The following is a 25,484-nucleotide window of genomic DNA, read 5'->3' on the forward strand; positions in this document are numbered from 1 at the left end:
AGGCTCCGATGCTGGCCAGTGGCCCCGGCACTGGCCTAACCCTTCAGCAGGCTCTGTTCCCAGCCTCGCTGGCCCCAGCACCGGCAGGCTCCGATTCCGGCCTTGGAGGCCTCAATAATGGCCTTGCCTCACGGAAGGCTCCGATGCCGGCCCTTGGCTCCAGCACCAGCCTAACCCCTCGGTAGGCTCCGATCCCGGCCTCGGAGGCCCCAGCACCGGCCTTGCCTCACGGCAGGCTCCGATCCCGGCCACCCTGGCCCTGGCACCGGCCTGACCCCTCGGGAGGCTCCGATCCCAGCCTTGGAGGCCCCAGCATCAGCCTTGCCTCACGGCAGGCTCTGATCCCGGCCTCGGTGGCCCCAGCACTGGCCTAACCCCTCGGCAGGCTCTGATCCCGGCCTCGAAGGCCACAATAACGGCCTTGCCTCACGGAAGGCTCCAATGCTGGCCGTTGGCCCCGGTACCGGCCTAACCCCTTGGCAGGCTCCGATCCCGGCCTCAGAGGCCCCAGCACCGGCCTTGCCTCACGGCAGGCTCCAATCCCAGCTTTGCTATGTCCGTTGCCGGCCTCACCCCTTGGCAGGCTCTAATCCAAGCACTCTCTTCGCCCAACTATTTGTCCCACGTTCTCGAGGGTGCGTGGTGGTAGCATTCTGCCTCTGGGGTCATTACTTCAAAGTTTCCAGGTGTAATGCATCAGATCTCTGCCTCCCCTGTGTACTGGCCACTGCCATTGCCACTGCCTCCATCATTTCAAATCTTTCCCAAATTCTTTTTCCACTCTGAATGTTGTCCAGTCTTCCTAAGCATGTGCGACGGTAGCATTCAACCTTTGGTGTAATTTCCCAAAAAAAAAAAAAAAAATGTTGTTAGGCTCCGATTTCTGCTTCTCCTGAATACAAGTCTCTACCGCCAACGCGGAGACCGCTTTCAGCACTGCCTTTCTCCTTGGTCTCCGCTAAAGTCTCTCTCCTTACAGGTGATGTCCAAGATTCTTAACAATGTAGAGAAGAAGCAGTCCTCCTTAGCAGGGAAGTTTTCCAATAATTCCAGTTCATTTGGATAAGTTTTGTCTGCATCTCCAGTATCCTGGCGTCTGCCACCTCCTTGACCCCTCTCCGATATTTTCCTTTTTTCTTTTTCTTTTCCTTTTTTACAGAGTCCTTCCAGGTGGAAAGGGGTTCACCTAGGGTTGCCCCACCAAGCCTGTCCATCTGCCCAGGGTCGGGGACAGAGGCCCGGATCACAGGGTCCTTCCGTGTGGGGAGGGGGTCGCCGAAGGGTGCCCCACCAGCGCCTGCCCACCCGCCCAGGGTCAGGGACAGAGGCCCGGACCACAGGGTCCTTCCGGGTGGGGAGGGGGTTGCCTAGGGGTGCCCTGCCAGTGCCTGCCCACCTGCCCAGGGTCGGGGCCAGGGGCCCGGACCACAGGGTCCTTCCGGGTGGAAAGGGGGTCGCCTAGGGGTGCCCCGCCAGCGCCTGCCCACCCGCCCAGGGTCGGGTCCAGGGGCCCAGACCACAGGGTCCTTCCGGGTGGAAAGGGAGTCGCCTAGGGGTGCCCTGCCAGTGCCTTCCCACCCACCCAGGGTCGGGGTCAGGGGCCAGGACCACAGGGTCCTTCCGGGTGGAAAGGGGGTCGCCTGGGGGTGCCCCGCCAGCGCCTGCTCATCCGCCCATAGTCGGGGACAGGGGCCCGTATATTCCCACATTCTAATTTCTTTGAAGACTTTTTTTTTAGCTTACAGTTGAAATGCTTTTGATTTTTCTCTTAATTTTTGATTTGCAAATCAAATGTTGCTCACCTGAGTGTTCATGAGTTAAAAGTAGAAACTAGCCGGGCGTGGTGGCACATGCTTGTAATCCCTGCGCTTGGGAAGTGGAGACGGGAGGATCATGCAGGTTCGAAGCCAGCTGTGCTGGCTTAAGAGACCCTGTTTCCAAATTAAAAAAAAGTATATATATATATATATATATATATATATATATATATATATATATATATATATATATATATATATATATGTCTGGGAGTGTAGCCTGGAGCCAGAAGGGTTTCCAGGAACCCCAGCACCTCCAAAAAAAAAAGAAAAGTAGAAACTTGTATAACATGTTTATCTTTGAATCTGGTTTTAAATATTTTTAACCAGATGCTACAAATACCTAATTTAATGTGGGTGAGGAGAATCCGGAGGTTTGGTTCTGTAGAGTGGGCTTCTTTCATTTCTCTTTATACCTAGTCTTTGTAGCTTTGAGCGTGTGCACTTGAACCACTTCTTGCTTTTTTTGTTGTCTTAGAATAAACTATAGGCTTTTTCTAGTGAGGTGGGAGAAAGGAGGGAGGCTTTTTCTTAAAGGGTTCCATCAGCTTCTAACAAAGACAAGTTACTAGTGTTCTAGAGGTTGATAAAGCTGTTAGAGCATCTGGTCATTTTGTCAGAACAGGAAATAGAAGCATCAATGAGCAATGATTTGCTTGTCAGACTTAGTGAGTTAGTGCAAAGTGTAGAACAGGGCCCAGGGTACCTCATTTCTAGCCAGAATTCATTCTGTCTGGTTTGACTTCACCTCTGGGATGCATAAAGACTTTTCCTCAATTTTTTTTTTTTTTTGGTTTTGAAGATTTAAAGAAGTTTATTAAAAAGATAGAAATACAGAAAATAGAATTACAGAAAATAGTTACAGCCCCATGCCAAAATGGCATGAGGGGGGAGGGTGGCCTGGGCCAACTCACCACTCCCACTCAATTTTTTTATTAACTTCCTTTTATGGAATTTTATTTTATTTATTTATTTTTGGTGGTACTCGGAATGGAACCCAGGGGCATTCTGCCTCTGAACTACACCCCAGACCCATTTTTTATTCTTTATTTTGAAACAGGTTCTCACTGAGTTGCAAAGGGCCTCGCTAAGTAGTAGCTGAGGCTGTCCTCGAACCGCGATCCTCCTGTCTCAGCCTCCCAAACGTTGGGACTACAAGCGTGCACCACCATGCCCAGCTCCTTTTATGGAATTTTAAATGAGATTGTTTTGTTGCATTTAGCCCAAGTTGTAGGGAATCAGCAGGGCAGTGGCTTTAGAAGTAGAATGAGTTGTGGTGCAGTCTACTTTTCTTTGGGCTTCCTAGAATCTTTTAGAGTTGTTGGCTTTTGTATTTTTACCAGGAGCATTCTACCTGAGCTACACTCCCAGCTCTATTTTTTTATTTTGAAACATGGTTTCGCTAAGTTGGTGAGGGTCTTATTAAATTGCTAAAACTAGCCTTGAACTTGTGATCCTCTTGTCTCAGCCTCCTGAGTACTGGGATTTCAATTGTGTGCCACCATCCCTGTTATATTTTTACCCCTTTTCTGTATGTGTGTGTTAGTGCGCACATGCACGTTTGTGCTACTGGGTACTGGGAGCTATACTCCCAGCCCTATTTAATCTATTTTGAAACAGGGTCTCACTAAGTTGCAGAGTGCTTGGGATCCTCCTATCTCAGCCTCCCCAGTTCTGGAATTACAGGTGTGTGCCACCACACCTGGCTTATTTTTACTCCTTTTGATTTATAATGCTTGGCCAGTGCATCAGGGCAGGGTGACTAAAGGGCACCATGTCAGGAATGTGGTGATGCACTCCTAATGCTTTATGCCTTGTGTATTTTGGCTGATCCTGCCAGCAGCCTGAAGAGAAGGAAAACCATTTCTAACTGATTCAATGTGTGCACCGGGCTACTGTTGGCAACTCTCGTGATTGTTATTTTCACAGGGGTATTTGTGTGATTAAAAACTAAAACTTAACTCCAACGAAGAGTTCGTCAACTTAAACTCTTGCAGTTTTTCTTATCCTGTCTCTGAGGCCAGTCTTACTCTTTCTGCTTCTCATCTTGTGTGCGTGTGAGCAGTATGGACTGGCTGAAGATTTGTAGAAGAGTGGTGAGGAAACACATAGTTCAGATCTGAAGAAGGAAGTCAGCTGTCCTGTTTTAAGATGGTGAAATGTAACTTGTTATCCATACATTCGCTTAAATAAGAACGTAAACAATGAGAGGTCCTGTGCTGCCAAAAACCATCCATAGCAAAGTTCTAGTTTTTAGAAAGTAGAGAACTCTGCATTGGTGGTTGCCTCAGAGTAAGAAAAATATTACATCCCCTGTTTTTTCTATCTTAAAGAATCAGGTGGGTTTTCTGGTTGGTTTTGATACCATTTAATTAACTAATTAATTAATTGTGCTGGGGATTGAACCCAGGAGCATTTACCTCCGTGCTACACCGCAGCCTTATTTTTTATTCTTTTTTTTTGTGTGTGTGGGTCTGGGGATGGAACCCAGGGGCATTTGACCTCTGAACTACACCCCCAGCCCTATTTTTTATTCTTTATTTTTAAAGAGTTTACTAAGTTGAGGAGGGCCTCACTAAGTAGCTGAGGCTGTCTGTGAACTGTGATCCTCCTGTCTCAGCCTCTCGAATGCTGGGATTACAAACATGCGCCACCACGTCTGGCTTTATTCTTTATTTTTGAAACAGCGCCTGAGTTGCAGAGGGCCTCACTAAATATCTGAGGCTGGCCATGAACCTGGATCCTCCTATCTCAGCCTCCCAAGTACTGGGATTCCAAGTGTGCACCATTACACCTGGCTTTATACCATTTATATTATTTGGAGAAGCATATTTTTAATTTTAATTTAATTTAATTTAATTTTTTGGGTCTGGGGATGGAACCCAGGGGCATTCAACCTCTGAGCTACACCCACTACTCTATTTTTTATTCTTTATTTTGAGACAGGGCCTCACTAAGTTGTGAAGGGCCTCACTAAGTAGCTGAGGCTGTCCATAAACAGTGATACTCCGGTCTCAACCTCCCAAATGCTGGGATTACAAGCATTTACAAGCATGTGCCACCATGCCCAGCTAAAGCACATTTTTAAAAATGATAAAACAGCTTAGCCTGTATTAATTTTATGTGTTTTAATCACCTTTTATTGCGATTTAACTTTTCCAGAGGAGCTTCTTAATAACTTTGCCCAGCAAATAGGAGCCTGGAGATTCTGCCTGTATTTTCTCTCCAGCACTAGGAATGACTATGTAATGATGTACAGTTTAACGGTTTTTGAGGTAAGTTGTCAGGTTCTGAAACTCTTTTTTTTTTTATAGTCAAATTGCCAAGTTACTGGGACTAGACTCTAGTTTTGGGTGTACAGATGACTCGGAAGTAGTGGTAACTCAGCACACGGACTTGGTCCCACGTACTGCCTCATCTAGTGCCTGGTATTCTAAGGCAACTTCCTGTCCCTCACACCAAAGTGGTCAGATGGATGGTTGAGTCTGTAACTAAATTGTGTTTGTTGACATGTACTTTTTCTCTCCTTGTTATCATTTAAAGGGAATGATAACAAAAGAGAAAGAGGTGACATAATAGCGCTATCTCTCAACAATGAAAGTTTCATGTATATCAGCACTCTTCCAGTACATGCATACTTTAAAACTGTCATAATAATTATTTATGTCATTTTGTATTTTGCTTCCCCTTATATTCTCATAGGTGGTTGTACTATTATTTACCAAGACATTCACCTATTTTTGAACATTGTGTTTGTTTCTGTTTGGCCAATATAGACAATTGTGCATTAGAAAGTTTTTGCTGGGGCTTGGGGGAGGTGATGTAGCTAACTGTGGGATGAGAACCAGTTATTTTTGCATATAGATTGGTAACTTAAAAGCTGTATATTTGTTTTTTAGAACCTGATCAATAAAATGTGGCTTGGGGTCCCATCTCAGGATAAGATGGAAATCCGTAGCTGCCTGCCCAAACTCCTTTTGGCTCACCATAAAACCTTACCTTACTTTATCCGGAACAAACTCTGCAAAGTTATTGTTGATATTGGACGTCAAGATTGGCCCATGTTTTACCATGACTTTTTTACTAACATTTTACAGGTAAGGATATACCTGCAGAAACTTTATCTTATAAATAGTTTGTTTGTAGAAGTGATTATTTTCTTGTCTTGAGGAGCACTGTCTTAAGATCAGTGGTTTGGAACTCCAGTACTGAGGTTATTGTAGGATAGAGGTTACATTCAGTTAATTTTATATTCGTGAGACATGTTGTACCTTTGTGTAATGGAAGAAGGGTGCGGGGGAAGCCCAACTTTTTGTTAACCTCTTCTGAAATGCTGTGCAGTAAGTATTTGAAAGCCTGTCAGGTACTTCATTGGTTGTTGGTGTGCAAGAATGAGGACTTTAGTAGTTCCCAGATTTAGTGGGGAAGTATCTGTGCAAACAGTGAGTAGCCAGTGATTTGATTCTATTGTGGGAGCACATGCAGAGCGCTGTGGTCAGAGCACAGGCTCAGTGTTGGGAAGAGGCAATAGAGTAAGGGGCTGTGTTCACAAGCGGGGGGGGGGGAGGGTCAGTGTTTAATTCTTAGTCCTTTTTTGGGAGCTTATGAAAAGTATTGAGAGGGGAGAAAATATGGCCACAATTTCATGTTGGAATGATGACACTAGCTAGCCCGAGCCTGGATTGTGAGGCCAGAGGGAAGGAGGTCAGTGAGGCTGCTGCTGAAGTCTGGGTGAGATGAGGAGGATGTGCGCCAGGTAGAGGCCTTCCCCTGGTAGATGGGGCCATGAGGGTGAGGGAAGGGAGGAAGCTAGAGTGATCTCTAGGTTGCTGGATCAGACAAGACAGGAATGAGGAAGGGGAGTAATTTTGGTCAGCTATGATGAATTCAGTTGGGCAGAAAATGCATTTCAGATTTGTGTGTTTTTTTGTGTGTGATTTTTTTTTTTTGGTGAGACATTAGGAAATGTGTATGTGGTGTTAGGCTTGAGGTCTAGTTACAGGCCGGGGTTTGGAGTCCTCAGGGACTAGGTGGAGCTGAAAGTCAGGGGAGATGCTGTTGCTCATTTGAATCCTTGTGATCAAGGTGTGAACGTTGTCATGTTATTGAGAAGGTCTTGGGTATGCAGGAAATGGACATAGGGTACAGTGTGTGGAAATTAAATTGGGTATAGTATCCAACTGTAGGTTAGGATTGTCCGGAACACTATAATTTTCTAGCCTTTTGCATGCTCTTCCTAGATACCATTTAAATGATGCAGCAACTTAAAAACTGTGTTACTTTTCTCAGATTGCCTCTTAGAGGAGTCCAAGAATTCATTATTTAGTTTTGTTTTGTTTTATTTATTTTTATTTACTTTTTGTGGGTCTAGGGCTGGAACTCAGGGGCATTCAACCCCTGAGCTACACCCCCTGCCCTATATTTTACTTTTTATTTTCAAACAGGGTCTCACTAAGTTGAGGGCCTCACTAAGTAGCCGAGGCTGTCCATGAACCACGATCCTCCAGTCTCAGCCTTCCCCATGCTGGAATTACAAGAGTGTGCCACCATGCCCGACTTGTTTTTTTGTATAATGATTCATTTGCCTAGGACATACTGAAATGAAACTGCAAAGGAGATTGATGTACTTATTAAATTGTTTATTGAACAACAGCTATCTGCTAACTAAGCACGTGGTGGGGATATAGCACTTTTTCTTTTTTTCTTTTTTTTTGGTGGTACTAGAAATGGAACCCAGAAGCATTCTACCTCCGAGCTACACGCCCAGTCCAATTTTTTTATTCCTTATTTTGAAACAGAGTTTCACTGAGTTGCAAAGGGCCTCACTAAGTAGCTGAGGCTGTCCGCAAGCTGTGATCCTCCTGTTTCAGCCTCTTAAATGTTGGGATTACAAACCACCATGCCGGGCTAGAGAACAGTTTTAGGTGAAGTACTCATGATGTTTACTTTTTTTTGTGCCACTGGGGATAGAACCCAGGGGTCTTCTTCCTCCAGACTACACCCCTATATTGTATTTTTATATTTTATTTGGAAACAGGGTCTCACTAAGTTGCCGAGGGCCTCACTAAGTATCTGGGGCTGGCTTCGAACCTGTGTGATCCTCCTGTCTCAGCCTCCCAAGTGCTGGGATTACGAGCTTGTGCCACCACGCCCGGCTCATGATGTTTAATAAGGCTGGTTGTCCTCTGTTCGTCACCACTTCCCCCTTTGTAGTTGTTTGAAAGTCATTTCTTTAACTTCCTGTAGCCTTTATCACTTTGAAGCTACACATTGTGGAAGGAGCACTAAACTGGGAGGCAGCAGGGTTGGGCTCTGCATTCATCTTTGTGTAAAATAATCTTTCACTGTATGCAAAGCTTCCATTTTCTTGGTAAAATAAGGTTGGACTAAGGAATCTTCGAAGTCCTTTCCAAATACTATTTTGTATTTCTCTTTTATCTGTGCAAACCAGTCGGGACAGATAGGCCAGGTCAAGATGATCCATGCTCAATTGCTAACGTTTCTGTTAATGAGGATAAAGTAATAAGCCTTTTCTTCAGGTATTGGTAAATAAGAACAAATCAGTTGTAGAACAGATTTCACCATCATATGATTTTTGAGTAAACCATATAAAAGGTTTTTTGGCTCAATTCCATTATAGTTTGAATGTAGTCTGGGGTGCATAGTTTTGTCATTAAAAAAAAAACCTGAGAGTTGATTAGGACTCTGTGCAGCTTATTTTGTAATTGTGGTGACCATCAAATGAGAGAAGTAGAGAGAGTTAGTTGATTTGGGGGTCACAGAATCAACTTAGAGTTCTATGGCTTGGTTCTATCTTTTCTAGGCCAGTGGAGAAGGAAGTAATTGAAGTAGAAACTGACCCCAATTCTCCTCTCTTACCCCCGACCCCATGCACCAGCACACACACGATACCTTTCTAGAATCTATTCTTCAGATTCCTGAAATCTGCTGAGCCAAACCTGTGGTCACATTATGCCTAGGGCCAGGTAAATAAGGGACAAGCAACACAGGAAAGAACTACTGTTTCTTCTCTGTTTGGGTGTGTCATAAAAACTATTGAACCTTTACACAAGTTCACTAGAAACCTGAACTTGATCTTCAGGCTAAGTATGTATTATTTGTTAAAAATAAATCGTAGAGCCGGGCGTGGAGGCGCACTCTTGTAATCCCAGCACTTGGGAGGTTGAGACAGGAGGATCGCACAGGTTCAAAGCCAGTCTCAGCTACTTAGGTCTCAGCAACTTAGTGAGACCTTGTTTCCAAATAAATTATAAAAATAGGGCTGAGGGTATAGTCCAGAGGTAAAAAACCCCCTGGGTTCTACCCTCAGTACAAACAAACAAACAAATGCAGAGATTACTAGTGTTATGAGCTTAAACTATATATGTGAAGCCAGCTGTTTGGCACATGCTTGTAATCTCAGCAATTTGGGAGACCAAGGCAAGGATCACTAGCTCGAGGCCAGCCTGGGAAACTAAGTGAGACCCTGTCTCAAAATTAAAAAAAATAAAATAGCCAGGCGTGGTGGCGCACGCTTGTAATCCCCATGATTCAGAGACAGGAGGATCGCGCAGGTTCGAAGCCAGCCTTGCTGGCTTAAGAGACCCTGTTTCCAAATAAAAATATAAAAATAGGTCGGGGAGTGTAGCCCGGAGGTAGAAGGGCTTTCAGGAACTTCCCCCAGTACCACCAAAATAAATAAATAATAAAATAAAAATAAAAGTAAAAAAAAAGGCTGGGATTATAGCTAAGTGTTAGAGTGCCCTGGATTCAATGCTCAGTACTGTCTTTCTCTCCAAAAAGCCCCCAGAATTATTCTTTTGAAAGTGATAAAGGGCCCGGCATGGTGGGCACGCTTGTAATCCCCGTGCTTGGGAGGTGGAGACAGGAGGATCGTGCTGGTTTGAAGTCAGCTTTGCTGGCTTAAGAGACCCTGTTTCCAAATAGGTCTGGGAGTGTAGCCCGGAGGTAGGAGGGCTTCCAGGAACCCCAGTACCACCAAAAGAAAGTGATAAAGGGAAACAGTTTAGTAAAAAGCCTTCTAGATACATAGTAATGAGAAGAAAAATTACATATTTTCTCAAGTTCTTTCAAATAAGGAATTATTTTGTTTCTAGCATGTGTGAAGCCCTGGGTTTGGTTTCCAATGGGGGGATTGGAGGGTGGGGTGGGGAATACCCCACAAAAACTGAAAGAATAGCAACAGAAAACAAATCAGAAAGAATGAGGGCTTTCTTCTTTCTCTTCTTTTCTCTTTCTTTCTTTCTTTCCTTTCTTTCTTTCGTGGTACTGGGGATGGAATCCAGGGCATTCTACCTCAGAGCTATACCCTCAACTCTGTCTTATTTATTTTGAACAGGGTCTCACTAAGTTGCTGAGGCTGGCCACGAACCTGTGATCCTCCCTTCTCAGCCATTCCAGTAGTGGGATCACAAGCATGAGTCACCATGCCTGGCAGGAATGACTGTTTTTTTCATCTGGCTTCTTACCAGACTAAGTTTTTCCCTCTAAGTGATCATTTCCCTCAACTGATGAGGGGAGGCAGAGTTTTAATGTACTTTTTCCACATTGTAGGAATTTTTCTTTCTGGGGGCACAGACTTATTTCCTGTCTACAGGACTGTATAGTGCCAAATGGAGTATTCAAAATCCAAGTCATTCACAGCTGAGAGTGAAAATGAAGGCTTGGGGGAAATAGGAACAAAAGAGGTAGAAGGGAAATGAAGAAATGAAAGGGAGAAATAATGGAACCTTTAGGAAGATAACCCAAGGTTTCCAAATGGAAGGGTAGGCTTATGAAGGGTCAGTTCTACTTTATTATGAAATGGAAAATGGGTAGAGGCGGTGTCTTGGAAAATATTCTCACTTCAGTGAACCAATAAACCTGACCACACACCTGAGAGGAAGGTAGATTTATGTGCTCACAGTTTTTGGAGATTCTAGAGTTTAGTTCATGTGAGGAGGGTCTGCAGAGGGATGGAAGTGGAGAGAGGGAGAGTCCATGGAAACCAAATGCAGAGGGGAGGAGAGAGGACTTTCTAATCCCAAGGCCTCACCCCAAGGCCTCCTTAGCAACAGCCTGCTTCCAACCTTGCTTCAGTTAGTGGGACGTTCTAAGTCCAAACCGCCACAGGCAGATTTTATATTCATTCCCTAGCAAGTTACTTGAATTTAAGTCTGAGGAATAGTTTTGTTTTATATTTTTCTAAAAAAAAAAAAAAAAAAAAAAGAAAGAAAAATTGTGGAAGATGTTTAAGCTTTAGCTTTTGAGAGCTGACCTTTATAGAGAGGATGTGTCATGCCATTCATGACTGCTACCATTGTACATGCTGTCTTAGAGCAAATGGATTTCCTTTATGGTCCCACTGTCGAGTGCTTTTCCTACTTCTTGGGGGATGAGCTTTTCCTTGGTCTGTGATGGCAGTTGTTTCAAGGGAAAGGAAAGTGTTCTGTATTTCTTGAAGTGAAGAACATTGGAGCTGAACATGGTGGTGTCCAGCTTTAATCCAGTTAGGCAGGAGATGGAGGCAGGAGGATTGTTAAGTTTGAGGCCAGCCTGGGCAACTGAGATAGGAGGATCTCATATTTGAGGACAGCCTCAGCAACTTAGTGAGGCCCTTAGCAACTTAGACCCTTTTTCAAAGTAAAAAAATAAAATAGGTCTGGGGATGTATAGCTCAAGTAGAATGTTCCTGGGTGTAATTCTGAGTACCATAAAAATAACAAACAATAACCACAAAATCTAAAACAAACTAAAAAAGGGTTGGGGGTGTAGTTTAGTGGGAAACTACTCCTGGGTTCAATCCCTGGTACTGCAAAGAAAAAAAAAATCTCATTTGTATGGGTATAGTTCCTTTGTGTCCTCCTCTTCTCTAAAGCTTATGTTTTGTAGCTTAAATAAAAACCTTATATGTATCAGGGAATGAACTACATGTACGTTTAATTATGATTAAAGAAAAAGACAATGTGCTCCTTAAATTGTTTGCTTTTTATTTTTAATTTTTGTGGTACTGGGAATTGAACCTGGGGGATTTTACTTCCGAGCTACACCCCCAGTTCTATTTTACTTTTTTTTTTTTTTTTTTTTTTGGTGGCACTGGGGTTCCTGGAAGCCCTTCTACCTCCGGGCTACACTCCCAGACCTATTTTGTATTTCTTTATTTGGAAACAGGGTCTCTTAAGCCAGCGAGGCTGGCTCCGAACCAGCGCGATCCTCCTGTCTCAGCCTCCCAAGTGCGGGGATTACAAGCGAGCGCCACCATGCCTGGATTTATTTTTATTTTGAAACAGGGTCTTGGTAGGTTGATAAGAATCTCGGTACTTGCTGAGACTGTCCTTGAGCCCATGATCTTCTGTCTTAACCACTGGGATTACAGGCTTGGGCCACCATACTTGGCTAACTTGGCTAATTGTCTACTTTTTAATAGATTGCATAACTCAAGAGAGAACTTTGTGGCAAGTTGTTTACTTTGATCATTTCTGGAAAATAAAAGTTATGTTCTGAATTTTGTAAAATGATTAGTTAGCTATATCCCACCCCCTCTGCTGTTTAATTAAATTTATAGTAGAGAGACTGTTACAGGTGACAGAAAAAGTAACTTAATTTGCAACATAGGTATCTGCAAAGCCAAAACTGTGGCCATAGTTTAATGATGTGTGCCTTTTGCTACTCTGTCCTTCCTTCCCTCCCTCCCTTCCTCCCTTCCTGCCTCCCTTCTTTTCTTCCTTCCTCCCTTCCTCCCTTTCTTTCTCTTTTTTGTGGTACTGGGGATTGAACCCGGGGTATTCTACCTCTGAACTACACCCCTAGCCCCACTTTTTATTCTTTATTTTGAAACAGTGTCTCACTAAGCTGGGGAGGGCCTCATTAAGTAGCTGAGGCTGGCAGGGAGTTTGTGATCCTCCGGTCTTAGCCTCCCAAGTACTGAGATTACAAGTGTGCATTACCACACCCAGCTTCTGCCATATATTTACTCATGAACTTTTCTGCAGTATATGCAAAGTGTAGAAATATATAGTTTAGAGCTGTAAAGTTGACTTGAGAAACCATAAATTGATTTACAGATATCTTAATCACTGATGTATAAAGTTTATGTATCTACTACTAATACACATATACAGTCCCATGTCACTTAACAATGGGGCATATTATGAAAAATGTATTGTTAGGTGAGTACCAGAGTATCCTTACACACCCCAGTGGAATAGCCTACTGTACACCTAGCAAGTGCTGTAGCCAGTTGCTCCTTGGTTACAAACTTGTGCAGCAAGCATGTCACTTTACTGAATTCTGCTGGTAATTGTGTTTATGTATCTTAAACCTATCAAAACATAGGGAAGGTGCAGTACAATACAAGGTGATGGGAGTTTTTCAGTTCCATTGTAATTAGTAAATGGGGAAACATTTACTTGCTGGAAACATTAGTAGATGGTGCATGGCTGTGTGTATGTATAAAATTTGGTTACTAGGCAAAGTGACCAAGACTGTGTAAAAGTTGTCATGTTAGTAGGTGGGTGGGGTGACACACGCATGTAATCCCAAGTACTTGGAAGGCTTTGACAGGAGGTCACCAGGTTCTAGGCCAGTGGGCAGTAAACTTTACAAGATTCTGTTTCAAAACAAAAAAAAGTCATGTTAGACTTAAAAGAGCTTTATTTTCTAGCTGTTTTTAAGTTCATGATATTAGAATTTTGTCCTTAAAATAAGAATTTTTAACACCCTGGTATTAGGGATTGAACCCAAGGTCTTACACATGCTAGGTGAGCACTCTACCACTGAGCTACACCCTGACTCCTAGCCTGGTAAGAATATGTTTTGAATGGTTAGTAAAGCTACATAATGCTATTTCTCTAAACTTTGGTTTATGTAGCCTGTTCATGTAAGGTTAAATGTACTCTATAGAACTAATGTTACTAAGTCCTTTTTGTACTTTATTAGTCTTACGGGTTGCTTGGAACTTGCTTTTTACTGTCAGTTGATCCAGTCCCCTGTGACGACCCCCCTTGGGCTGATCATGCTGAAGACAACTTCGGAAGAGCTGGCTTGTCCTCGTGAGGACCTCAGTGTGGCTCGAAAGGAGGAGCTGCGGAAGCTGCTGCTGGACCAGGTGCAGACGGTGCTTGGGCTCCTGACAGGTGAGCAGTCTGCTGGAAACTAGAGGCGAGAGGCTTGCTGCAGACACTTGGAGTTCAGGCCTTCTGAGCTGCTTCTGGACTGAGCGTAAAAATGGAAAGAATGTAGTGCTGCTTTCCCAACACCAACAGCCCAGTTTCTAGCACATAGTAGGACCTCAAAATAAATTTGTAACAATTTTCTTGAAGTCTTCCTTGATTGCTTCTCACTATAATTGTGATTAATGAGGCATAGTCCAGGTCACAGGCCTGTGATTGAAATCCTGATACTATAGTTCAAGTAAGGTGGGTGGCAAGCACTTTATTTAAAATGATTTGAATTTAAGATCAGGAAAAGTTGTAAGAGTAGGAAGATGTGAAAAGTCTCTGTGTTTTAGGTCATAGTTATATGTAGTATTGTATCGTGTCTGTTTGATCAAAGCCTTATGACAAAGTATGAAGGATAAGAATAAAGAAGAAGCAAGCTACTTAGTGAGACAGAGCGGCCAGAGTTCCAAGGCCAGGACTGCTCCTCGTGGGTGTGTTTGCAGTCCCTAGCCCCAGGCCCTTGAGAGCCAGGACCTGGGCTTGCTGCTTGAAGGAGTGTTATGGTGAAAGGAGGCGAGTTTATCTAGCTCCTCTACCTGGATGTTGTTTTGGACAGCTAGAACTTTTTTGTATGTCTGCTTTAGTGCTTTAAAGTTCATTGAAAGAATGGAAGTGATTAATTAAAAGTGAACTTGTCATTTTCCTCTTATGTCTCCTAAATTGCAGACTGAGCCTCAAACCTTGGAACCTTTGAAGGTCAAACCTTTGAATGTATTCATTCAAAGCACTTTTATTGGCACCACATCTACGTGTTGAGTTTATAGTTGGGGACCAAGTCTTATACCTCTATGCCTAGTAGTATTTTAAGAATTGAGAATAATTCATATACCATAAAATTTACCACTTTAAAATGCAAGAATTCAGTGTTTTAGTATTTTTCCAAGGTTGTACAGCCATCACTGCTGTCTAATCCAGAACATTTTTTTTAAAATCACACCAGAAAGAAGCCTGTACTCATGAGCATTCACTTCCAGTTTTCCTCTGTCACCAGCCCCTGGAAACCACTAATCCACTTCTGTGTCTATGGATTTCTCTATTCTAGGCTTTACATAAAATGGAATGACCTTTTGTGTCTGGTTCCTTTCACTTAATGTTTCAAGATTTATCAATGTTGTAACAAATATTTTGGGGATAAAATATTTCATAAGCCTTTAGTGTAAATCTTATGTAGCAGCTTCTGTAGGAGTATATAAAGGAATAAAACAGTTCTTGCCCTCTAGTAATTTATACCCTTGTGGGGAAGAGGCAAACAGAAAGCTAAAAAAATAGTGACTTAGAATTATAATAAAGGTCTGTTTCATGTGAAGGCAAAACAGCAGGCAGAGAGAATTCCTGGAGGAGAAGATGGCTGAGTGGAAATCTGAAGGACAGACAGACAGACTGGTAGCGGTATGATGGGAAGGTCAGGTTGGGATTTGGGTGAGGAAAGGTCAGAGTTGAGAAAGAAGAGAACACATGTTGAAGGAGCAGCAGATGGCACGTGTGATGTAGCCTTGTGTGTGGGGGGCTGAGGCTGGGACAGAGGAGGCCAGATGGGGTAAGCACAGTCCAGACGCCAAGATCTGTGGGGTGAGGAACATAAGAGGAGTAGTGGTGGGTTTGTGGGGGAAGAAAGGTTCAGTTGGGGACACTGAAGTGGTAGAGTCCAGAACGAAGTTGGGGAGGGTGGGTTGGTGAATGAGTGCCTTGCATTGTTTCTAAATCCCTTCAGGGTGACGTGGAGCTTGTGTGTAGTTAGGATGAGTTTTGGGCTGAGAGAAAAACTTGAGAGGCTTCAGAATGTTTTTTGAAGCTCAGCAGTAAGTGAATTACTCCAGCAGAGAGGGTTAAAGGAGAGGAAAGAGGCCAGCGGGAATCTGGGGAGCGATGGGTATTTAGGTGATGGGTGAACAGAGGGTGGTGGTGATAGTGAAAGAGATGGAATCATGTTTAAAGAAACTAGGGAAAAACTGAAAGAAATGGTGCCACAGGCTCAGAGAAGACTTCGGGCAGTGGCCTGGAACATTGTGGAGCGTCAGGGAGGAGAAAGAGTCCAGTGATCCCTGAGTGGACACAGCAGTGCGATGAGCTTGGCAAAAAGCAGTACTGGAGGAAATAGTGGGGAGAAGCTGCGTGCAAGGCCCAGGTGAAGCAGTGGAGACCTGAGTGGGCATAGGTCTCTCCAGCATGCGTAACTGGAAGTGAAATGGGGCAGCTACTAGCTGGAGGAGGACGTGCGACCGAGAGATGGATGTTTTGGTCAAATGCTGACATTTGACCAAAAGTACCAGTAAATGGTTTTCAGATGCTGGCTTTTTTTCTCTCTTAAATTCAGTTTTTCTTTTCTTGGTAGGTATCCTGGAGACGGTCTGGGACAAACACAGTGTTACTGCTGCCACTCCACCACCATCCCCGACCTCAGGAGAAAGTGGTATGGTTTGCTCTGCGGATGCCTTCCTCCCACTGAATGCAGTTGGGGAGCTCAGCAGGCTTGACAGAGGTTCTGATTCTTCCTAATCTGTTTTGGCTTTCTGATCATGATTTCTGAGTAGTTAGCTTTTTATTTTTAATTTTTTCCATTAAGTTCTTATTCTTTCTTCTTTCTTTCTTTCTTTCTTTCTTTCTTTTTTTTTTTTTTTTTTTTTTTTTTTGCAGTACTGGGATGGAACCCAGGGGCATTCTACCTCCGAGCAACACCTCCAGCCCTAATTTTTATTTTGTATTTTGAAACAGGGTCTCACTTAGTTGCAGAGGGTCTCAATAAGTAGCTGAGGCTAGCAACAAACCACGATCCTCCTGTCTTAGCCTCCCAAATGCTGGGATTACAAGCGTGTGCCACCATGCCCGGCTAAATTCTTGTACTTTCTTTAAAATTTGTGTGTGTGTGTGTGTGTGTGTGTGTGTGTGTGTGTGTGTGTGATACTGGAGATTGAACCTAGGGGCATTCTACCTCTGAGTTACACTTCCAGCCTTTAAAAATTTTTTTGTGGTGCTAGGGGTGGAACCCATGGGCTTTTCTACCTCCAGGCTATACTCCCAGACCTATTTTATACTTTATTTGGAAACAGGGTCTTACTAAGTTGCTGAGAGCCTCAGTAAGTAGCCGAGGTTGGCTTCGAACCTGTGATCCTTCCAAACACTGGGATTACAAGTGTGCGCATGCCTGGCTTTTTTTTTTTTTTTTTTTTTTTTAAACAGGATCTTGCTAGGTTGCTGTCTGTCCTCCAACCTGTGCTCCTCCTATCTCAGTCTCCCACCTATTGGTATAAAAGACGTGCGCAACCACACTTGGCTTCTCTAATATATTTTGAACAACACGTTTTGCTTCTTCCTTGCTCATCATGAAGATGACACCTTTAATCTTCTGTCAGTCCATCAGTGTGTAATGCTGTTTCTTGTAGTTTGTGGCCCTCTTTGTTTCTTTTTCTCAAATTTCATGTCTGTGTTGCTTGTGCTAAAGTTGCTCAGAGCCTGGGGTCTACAGGTCTGCTTTGTCATTCGGAGGGCGGCAGGGAGTTGGCGCTGCCTGAAGGAGAGGAATGTAGGAATGTCGAGAGCATTCTTCCCACTGGATCAGGGCAAAAGTCATGCCAGCCAGGCGGATTGGAGACCAGTGTGCAGTAATCAGCATTGAATTTACATCGGTTAAAGAGAATTCAGTACAGCCTGGGCATATTACAGTGGTTATTACTACTTCATGAGTAGCTAGTTATTGTTGAGAGTTATATTGATGTCTGTTTCAAAGTTACGTAAGTATACATCTGTTTCAAAACTCATCAGCTACTTTTAAGGTAGGTGGGAAGAGGAAGTTGTGTCTTAGCAGGAACCTGTAGTTTGTAAATACTTCTGTTTACACTAAATGGTCATAAATGCTTTTCAAGTAGAGTACATCCTGTGTATTGGCACGTGTCTTCCGCTGCTGTAAAGGTTGACATGGCTGATGAGAACTATTTCTACATCTTTCTCTTCCACCCCAGGGCAGTGAGCTGTTCAGTTCAGACAACTGTAAGTCCAGGCTGTGTAGCTTGTTGCTAATATGTGGAAGTTGAAATTCTTGCAGTTTCTGTAGGAGTGAAAATTCTGACCCTGAGTTTTGAGGACTGTTCACAGTACATTAATTAACCCAAATTCCATATCATACTTAGATTAAAATCTATTAGAGAGGCATTTATCATACTATTTAGACTAAAAACTATTACAGAGTTCTAGAAATATTAAAAGCCTGTAAGAATTTCAACTTGTTTTCTACTTTGTGTCAAAACAGTCATTCTAAGGTGGGTATTTGAGATAGCTCAGCAGATTTCAATTACGCAGTAATTTGAATGATTGAAGAAAAGTTTGCAAATGACGCAGAGATTTCATTTATGATGGTTGACACCTTGGAGCATGCCACGGTTTGCCTAGTCTTAAAATTTGCCCTTTCATCTAATTATGGTTTGCAAAGATTAATTTTGAATCAGATCCATCTTTAGATGGTAGAATGCTAGTTTAGCATTTAGTTTAAGTTAGCAGCAGCAACAGCTTACTGCAGTAAAACTTAATGTCTTTCTGGGATCATTTTCTAGTACCCAAACGTTTCTAGTTTTATTTATTTTTTGTGGTACTGGGGTTGGAACCCAGGGTCTTTTCTACCTCCGGGCTATACTCCCAGACCTATTTTGTACTTTATTTGGAAACAGGGTCTCACTAAGTTGCTGAGAGCCTCACTAAAGTAGATGAGGCTGGCTTCGCATCTGTGCAATCCTCCCGTCTCAGCCTCCAAGCAGGGGGGATCACACCTGGCCAACTGTGTGTTTTAGTTGGCTTCATTAGGGTATGTTCTGAGCTAAACACACACACACACACACACACACACTCTCTCTCTCTCTATATATATATATATATATCATTTATTTATTTATTTTTTGGGTGGTACTGAGGATGGAACCCAGGGGCATTCTATCTCCAAGCTACACCCCCAGCCCTATTTATTTTTTATTTATTCTTCATTTTGAAACAGGGTCTCACTGAGTTGCAAAGGGCCTCACTAAGTAGCTGAGGCTGTCTGGGAGCCATGATCCTCCTGCCTCAGTCTCCCAAATGCTGGGATGACAAGCGTGTACCACTATGCCCGGCTAACTCCATTTATATATTGATAGATTTTCTTTTCCTCGGGGCCAGATTGGGAAATAATCAGATCATAGAAAATTAAAAAAAAATGCATGTTTACCTCCATTATGTGTTGCGCAGATTATGAGGTTAGGTGAAGTAACCTGACATTTCTATATAACAATAAAAACGTGTTGCCTCTTTCTTAGGAATTGACACTTAGGCACTTTTACATTTTTTGAGGTCTTGAATTTTAGTATTTAAGAAAGAACTAAACAGTTCAAGGCTGGGGTGGGGAGCTTAGGAACTGATATACTTCTTGAAAAAAGCTGATAAAGAATTTCATGTTCTTTTGTCAAGTTTTTTTCTCTTTATGATAATTGTAAGTGAAGTCATTGGCTCTTGCTCCATTAGTTGAACAGTGTTAATGATTTAATCAGCTTCTATTTGTTGCTTTTGCTCAATTGCCTTTGTGGACTTAAGACATTAAGCAAAATTTCCTGAAAACTGTTCAGCTTTCTTAACATCGTAAGCTTAGTTTTGTTAGAGGACATTCATCTGAGAAACGTCAAGGCCCAGTGAATGAGCCCAACCAGTTTCTTACCTCCCTGCTCTGCCTGTGTCCCTGTGCAGCCCCCTTTAGACTTAGCACCCTCCTCACACCCCCTTCACCCTCCTACTAGTGCTTGAACCCAGGCCCTTGTATACACACTGGGTAGCTGCTCTACTACTGAGCTATATCCCCTCACCTCCAATATACTTTGTTTTAATACATTTTTTTTCTATCTGATCATTTTGAAAGAAGAAAGTCCCTGCAGCAGTCTGGATGTAGAAAAGGTCCAAAAGGTTGTGTTGTTTATTTCTCAGAGTAGTTCCCCAAATTGTTGCCTCACTCCTGAGTCTGTTGCTGTGGGGATCACTCACCGCATTAGACCTAACTTCTGTGAAGTAGCAGGTGGTTTTATCTCTTGTTTACAAACAAGGAACTAGGGATTAATGAGGGTAACCTGCCAGAGGTCACATGGCTATTGAGAGGTGGGGCAGAGCTGTGAACCTGACACCCCAAAGTCTGGAGACATAGTTTGTGGACTAACTTTGCCTTCTTGGTCACTGCATGTGCACGTGTGTGTGCGTGTGTGCGTGCATGTGTGTGTGTGTGTGTGTGTGTGTGTGTGAGAGAGAGAGAGAGCGAGCGAGCGAGCGAGAGAGAGCGCAAATTAATTACTTCTGAGGATAAATGAGGAAAGGGAGATGTGAACAGAGCGCCCACCCGAGGTAGCTGCTCCTTCCTCTTGCACCCTGTGGCTCGAGTCTCTTAGTCCTCTTATGTCTGCGCTTCTTGCTTGAACAAATGGAAAGAAAAGTGATAGAATGGAATTAGGTAATACTCTGTTCTGTGTTAACTTTGGTTGTTCTACACTAAAATCGAAGGGCCATATCTTTCTTATCCACATGGTGTGTGATGATGACGTTGTTCAGGGTGAGGATATATTATTAGAGAGCTTGAAATAAGAACAATCCATACTTTTTTTCCAAACTTTTTTCAATTGCATTATCTTTGTGCATTTAAGTTTTCTAAGTTTACCTATAGAAAGATGAGAATCAGAAGGATCACCCACAGCTCCTGTGATCTCATGTATTCCCAAAGGCTGCTTGAGTAGTCTCTCCTCATTCCCAAAGGCTACAGTAAGATTAGTGACTCCTAAATGGAGCAGTTTGCCACACAGGATATCTGACCACGTGCTAATGGCCCGGGAGCATGCTGTTGGCATTTTGTCAGTGGACGCCATGGATGCTGCTGGGTGTCCTGCAGGGCACAGGACACTGGAGACTTAGCCCAAAACAGCAGTAGTGCTGAGATTGAGAAATCCTGAACTGGTAAATGTAGAACTGAATAGAAAACATGAAATTTTAGTAAGAGAAGGGGGAAAAGGAGAAGTTGAGTAGAATGCTGCATGAAAGCTCACCACAAGTATGACAACCACTTCTGGGTTGCATCCAAATGTATAACTGTACTAGACTACTTGTCCATGTACTTCTTTGGGCATGGGTACATGTTACTGTCAGGGGCTGGCCCAATTCAGGGAAGGCAAAATCACACACAGGTTTTATAATCAAGATGCTTTCTTATGTAGAGAGCTTTAAGCTTTCTTTGACATTAGAAATGGTGGTGCACGCTTGTAATTCCAGTACTTGGGAAGCCGAGCTAGGAGGATTGCAGGTTTGAGGGAAGCGTCAGCAAGTAGTGAGACTCTCATTCTACCTCCAAGCTACACCCCTTGCCCCATTTTTTATTCTTTATTTTGAAACAGGGTCTCTTGGTTTTTGGCTATATGTTCTTGTAAAAACTTATCGGTATTCATCCATTTTAGTATATAAATTGTATGGTGATACTCTAATTCTGTTTCTGACTTTGTATTCAGTACTGTCTTTTGGGGGTCTCTCCATTGCTGCATTTAGATCGTTGCTTCTACTTCTACCGTTGTCTGATGTGATTGGTCCTTCACATCTTATCTGTCTTCTTCCCCAGGGAGGAACCCAGATTGCCTCCAGAGGCCCACACACAGCCCTCTACCTGTCCCTTGCAGAGCTGTGGAAGGGTTGCTTTGGGAACATTCCAGGAGGGCAGTGGGGAGGTGACAGAATATATGAATAGTACCAGGGTTCCAGAGTGTCAGTTCTTCCACAGAGTGCCTGATTTCTTGCCATTACTACATGAGTGTCCCTCTATCCTTTCTTCATCCTCCAAACTTGGCATCTCCAACATTCTTATTTTTCTAACTATAATTTATATTTTTTATTAAGAATGAACTTTATACCTTTTTATATGCGGGCTGTTCTCTTGCATTTCTATTTTTGAAAATTGTCTCTCTCCAGGCGTGGTGGCGCACGCTTATAATCCTTGTGCTTGGGAGGCGGAGACAGGAGGATCGCTCAGGTTCGAAGCCAGCCGTGCTGGTGTAAGAGACCCTGTTTAAAAAAAAAAAAAAAAATCTCTGGGAGTGTAGCCCGGAGGTAGAAGGGCTTCTAGGAACCCCAGTACCACCAAAAAAAAAAAAAAAAAAAAAGAATGTCTCTATATATACATTGCCTGTCTTTTATACTGGGGTGGTACTTGTTGATATGCAGCATTTTTCTTGTATAATTTAGAATTTAGTCTTTCTTGGTATTAGAAATTACCTGTCATCTGCCTGGTCACATTTCTTTAATGTTTACATTGATCAGAAACTCTTAGTTTGGTATTATTAAATAAATCAGTATTTTTTGTTAAGGGTTTGTGTTTTGGTAATTTTAAAGTCTTGTAGCTTAGATACTCCTATATTTTCTTCTCTGAACTTTAAAGTTTTGTCCTTGGTTTTAGTCTTTAACCAACTGTGACTCAATTCTCAATTCTCATTTGGTATCTTAACTTTGTATGGGGTGTTAATGATTTTTTTTTTTTTTTTTTTTTTGTAGTACTGGGGATGGAATCCAGGGGCATGCTACCTTCTAGCTACACCCTCAGACCTATTTTTATCTTTTAATTTGAAACAGGGTCTCACTGAGTTGCAAAGGGCCTCACTAAGTGAGAGCTGAGGCTGGCCTCAAACCGTGATCCTTCTGTTTCAGCCTCCCAAATGCTAGGATTATGAGCATGCGCCACCACGCTCGGCTCCCTCATGTGTTGTTCTTTCTAAAAATAAAGTTAAGCTTTTTGGGGGCAGAAAAAGAAAATGAAAGCTTGGATAGGCAAGGGGTTTTATAGTCTTATTCTCTTGGTATCTTCACTATTTCTGTCTTTTGGGACACTGCTCTTATGTAAATCTACTAAAACTAAATTTAACCCCAAACACTGAAGATTATAACCAGAGTTTTTCCCCCTCAAGAACCAGGATTGTTTATCTTATTTTGCTATACTAACTTTCTTATAGTTGGTTTTGATTTTATTTTTGGTGCTGGAGATTGATCCCAGGGCCTTGCACATGCTAAGCTGCTTACACACATGCTCTACTGCTGAACTACACTTCCAGCCCCTATAATTGGTGTTTAACGTTGAGCATATTGACTTTATTTTTCTATTTCATAAGTCATTCAGTTAGTTTTGTTTGGGTGGGAGGAGAACTTTTTGAAGTGGTTTGTAAGAGATTTGATGATATTCGAAATTGGTAAAAGCCTTTTTTGAATTTTTAGGTGACTTACTGAGTAACCTGTTGCAGAGTCCTAGCTCAGCCAAACTATTGAATCAGCCAATTCCTATCCTTGATGCGGAGAGTGAGTATGTCTGTTCCCTGGCCTTGGAGTGCCTGGCCCATCTCTTCAGTTGGATTCCTCTGTCTGCCAGCATCACCCCGTCTCTCCTCACCACCATCTTCCACTTTGCCCGCTTTGGCTGTGACATCCGGGCCAGAAAGATGGCATCTGTGAATGGCAGCAGTCAGAACTGTGTCTTGGGTCAGGAGCGCGGCCGGCTTGGGGTCCTGGCCATGTCCTGCATCAATGAACTCATGTCCAAGAACTGTGTGCCTATGGAATTTGAGGAGTATTTACTGCGTATGTTCCAGCAGACTTTCTACCTCCTGCAGAAAATCACCAAGGATAACAATGCCCATACAGTGAAGAGCAGGCTAGAAGAGCTTGATGAGAGGTAATGAGAACAAGCGTGAGTCTGTTGTGTCCTGCGCAAGGGCCTGTCGATCATGCTGTGCCGCGTAGGCCTGTAATCCCTTTGATTTCAGAATGTGGGGCTCCTGGTGAGAAACAGAAAGGTAGGTGTGGACAGTAAGTCTGCAATGAGCTGGACGGGCTCGGGTGGTGAAGGGAAATTAGTGTAAAAAGTGATGGTGGATTGTGTTAGGTTTGTTGTCTCTTTTTCCCCATCCATTTTCTGTCCTCCCTTCCAGTCCTCGTCCCCCCCTCTTCCTCACTATTTGCCTGCAGGTCTGAGGTGGTGCAGGAACTGAGACTGCTGCTCCTGCGTAGGCAAGAACAGGAGAAGAGGTCCCTGGAGGTACAGGAGTTACTGTCGCCTTTTCTCACTTGGTGTTGCTTGTCAATATTTACTATTTGACTTTCCCCAAGTGAACATCTTGCAGTGTTCAGGAATGTCATTATTATTATGAGTTTTCCACAAATGGCAAGTATGTTCATCAAAAGATAGGAGAGATGTTACTGCAGGTCTAGGCTATCGGGGTAAACACTTATTTTGCTTTGTTACTGAACTTTTGAATAGAGCCTAAAATAATCAAGTTGCATTTTACCTAATGTACTTGAAAAGATGACTTCATCACAGTAGTCAGAGGCACATGGTTCACGATTTCTTTCCTTTGCAGATGATGTCCTTTATATATCTTAGAACTTGCATTAACATGATGTTGCTGCTGTGTAAAGATGAGGGAAATTAGAAACTTATGTTACGCCAGGCATGGTGGCGCACGCTTGTAATCTCAGCATTTGGGAGGCTGAGACAGGAGGATTGCGGTTTGCGAACAGCCTCAACTTCTTAGTGAGGCCCTTTGCAACTCAGTGAGACCCTGTTTCAAAAAAATAAAGAATAAAAAATAGGGCTGGGGGTGTAGCTCGGAGGTAGAATGCCCCCCCTGGGTTCCACCCTCAGTACTGCAAAAGAAACAAATTGCACATAAGTTGTGTTGAATTAGAAAATATTTATAGATTGCTTGTCAGTAAAAGTTGTTACTATTTTAATCATTTTTCCTCAGATTGTCTGTTGTTACTAAGCTATACAGAGTTAAGCTATTTCCTTTTCTTAGAGTAAGTAGCAGAGTATAAGTCAACTGCCTAAAGTTAAGAAAGTTTAGTGTTTTTTTAAATTGGGCAATTCTAAGTTTTTCTAAAAACTTTGATACTTCAGATAATTTTGGTTTGGTTCATTATAAATAACTTTGTATATATTTGCTCTGTATGGCCATAGAAAAATCCATAGTGTACTATACCTTATCATTTTTTATATGAATTAAAAGATTTTAGTACTTACATAATTTTATATCTTGTCTAGTTTTGATTTAAAAAGTTTTGTCTTTATATAGTCATAAAAAATTGTGACTGCATGTACCAGCCATCGGTATCAGTTGTTTTGACTTTCCTTGAAGCACAGTGTAACCACGACAGTTTGTTATGGCTTATGTTCAGATGGTGGAGCAGAGCACCATGAGTTACCTGTGTACTGATTTCCTTCCATGTAACTTGTGCTCTTGGTTTTGTATTTTAATCCTATGCTTCCTATTGCCCTGTGAAAGCTGAGAGGTGCCTAGAAGCAGAAAGGTGACATAAACGATACTGTGTGCTTGCTTCCTGGCTGTTGGAACTTCATCACTAATTCTAAACAGCTCAGTCCTTCCTCAGTCATTTAGGAGCTGCTTAACCAGGCCCTTCGCTTCTCTTCTTC

At 42.8% G+C, this 25,484-nt stretch overlaps 1 protein-coding gene across 2 annotated transcripts in view; it reads left to right on the top strand.

Moving 5' to 3' along the window:
• Positions 1-25,484, top strand: part of XPO6 (exportin 6) — a gene marked incomplete at both ends in the record, with an annotated part of 88,088 nt that overhangs the window by 3,394 nt on the left and 59,210 nt on the right. For both annotated transcript variants that reach the window (XM_080703251.1, XM_080703250.1), the window contains 5 exons: positions 4,980-5,092; positions 5,717-5,914; positions 13,792-13,951; positions 16,368-16,445; positions 23,273-23,726. In XM_080703251.1, the coding sequence (XP_080559377.1) occupies positions 4,980-5,092; positions 5,717-5,914; positions 13,792-13,951; positions 16,368-16,445; positions 23,273-23,726 (1,003 nt within the window). The remainder of the gene's footprint in view (positions 1-4,979; positions 5,093-5,716; positions 5,915-13,791; positions 13,952-16,367; positions 16,446-23,272; positions 23,727-25,484) is intronic.

The sequence above is a fragment of the Muscardinus avellanarius genome, assembly GCF_963383645.1.
Source record: "Muscardinus avellanarius genome assembly, chromosome: 10".
In the NCBI taxonomy this organism is placed as follows: Eukaryota; Metazoa; Chordata; class Mammalia; order Rodentia; family Gliridae; genus Muscardinus; species Muscardinus avellanarius.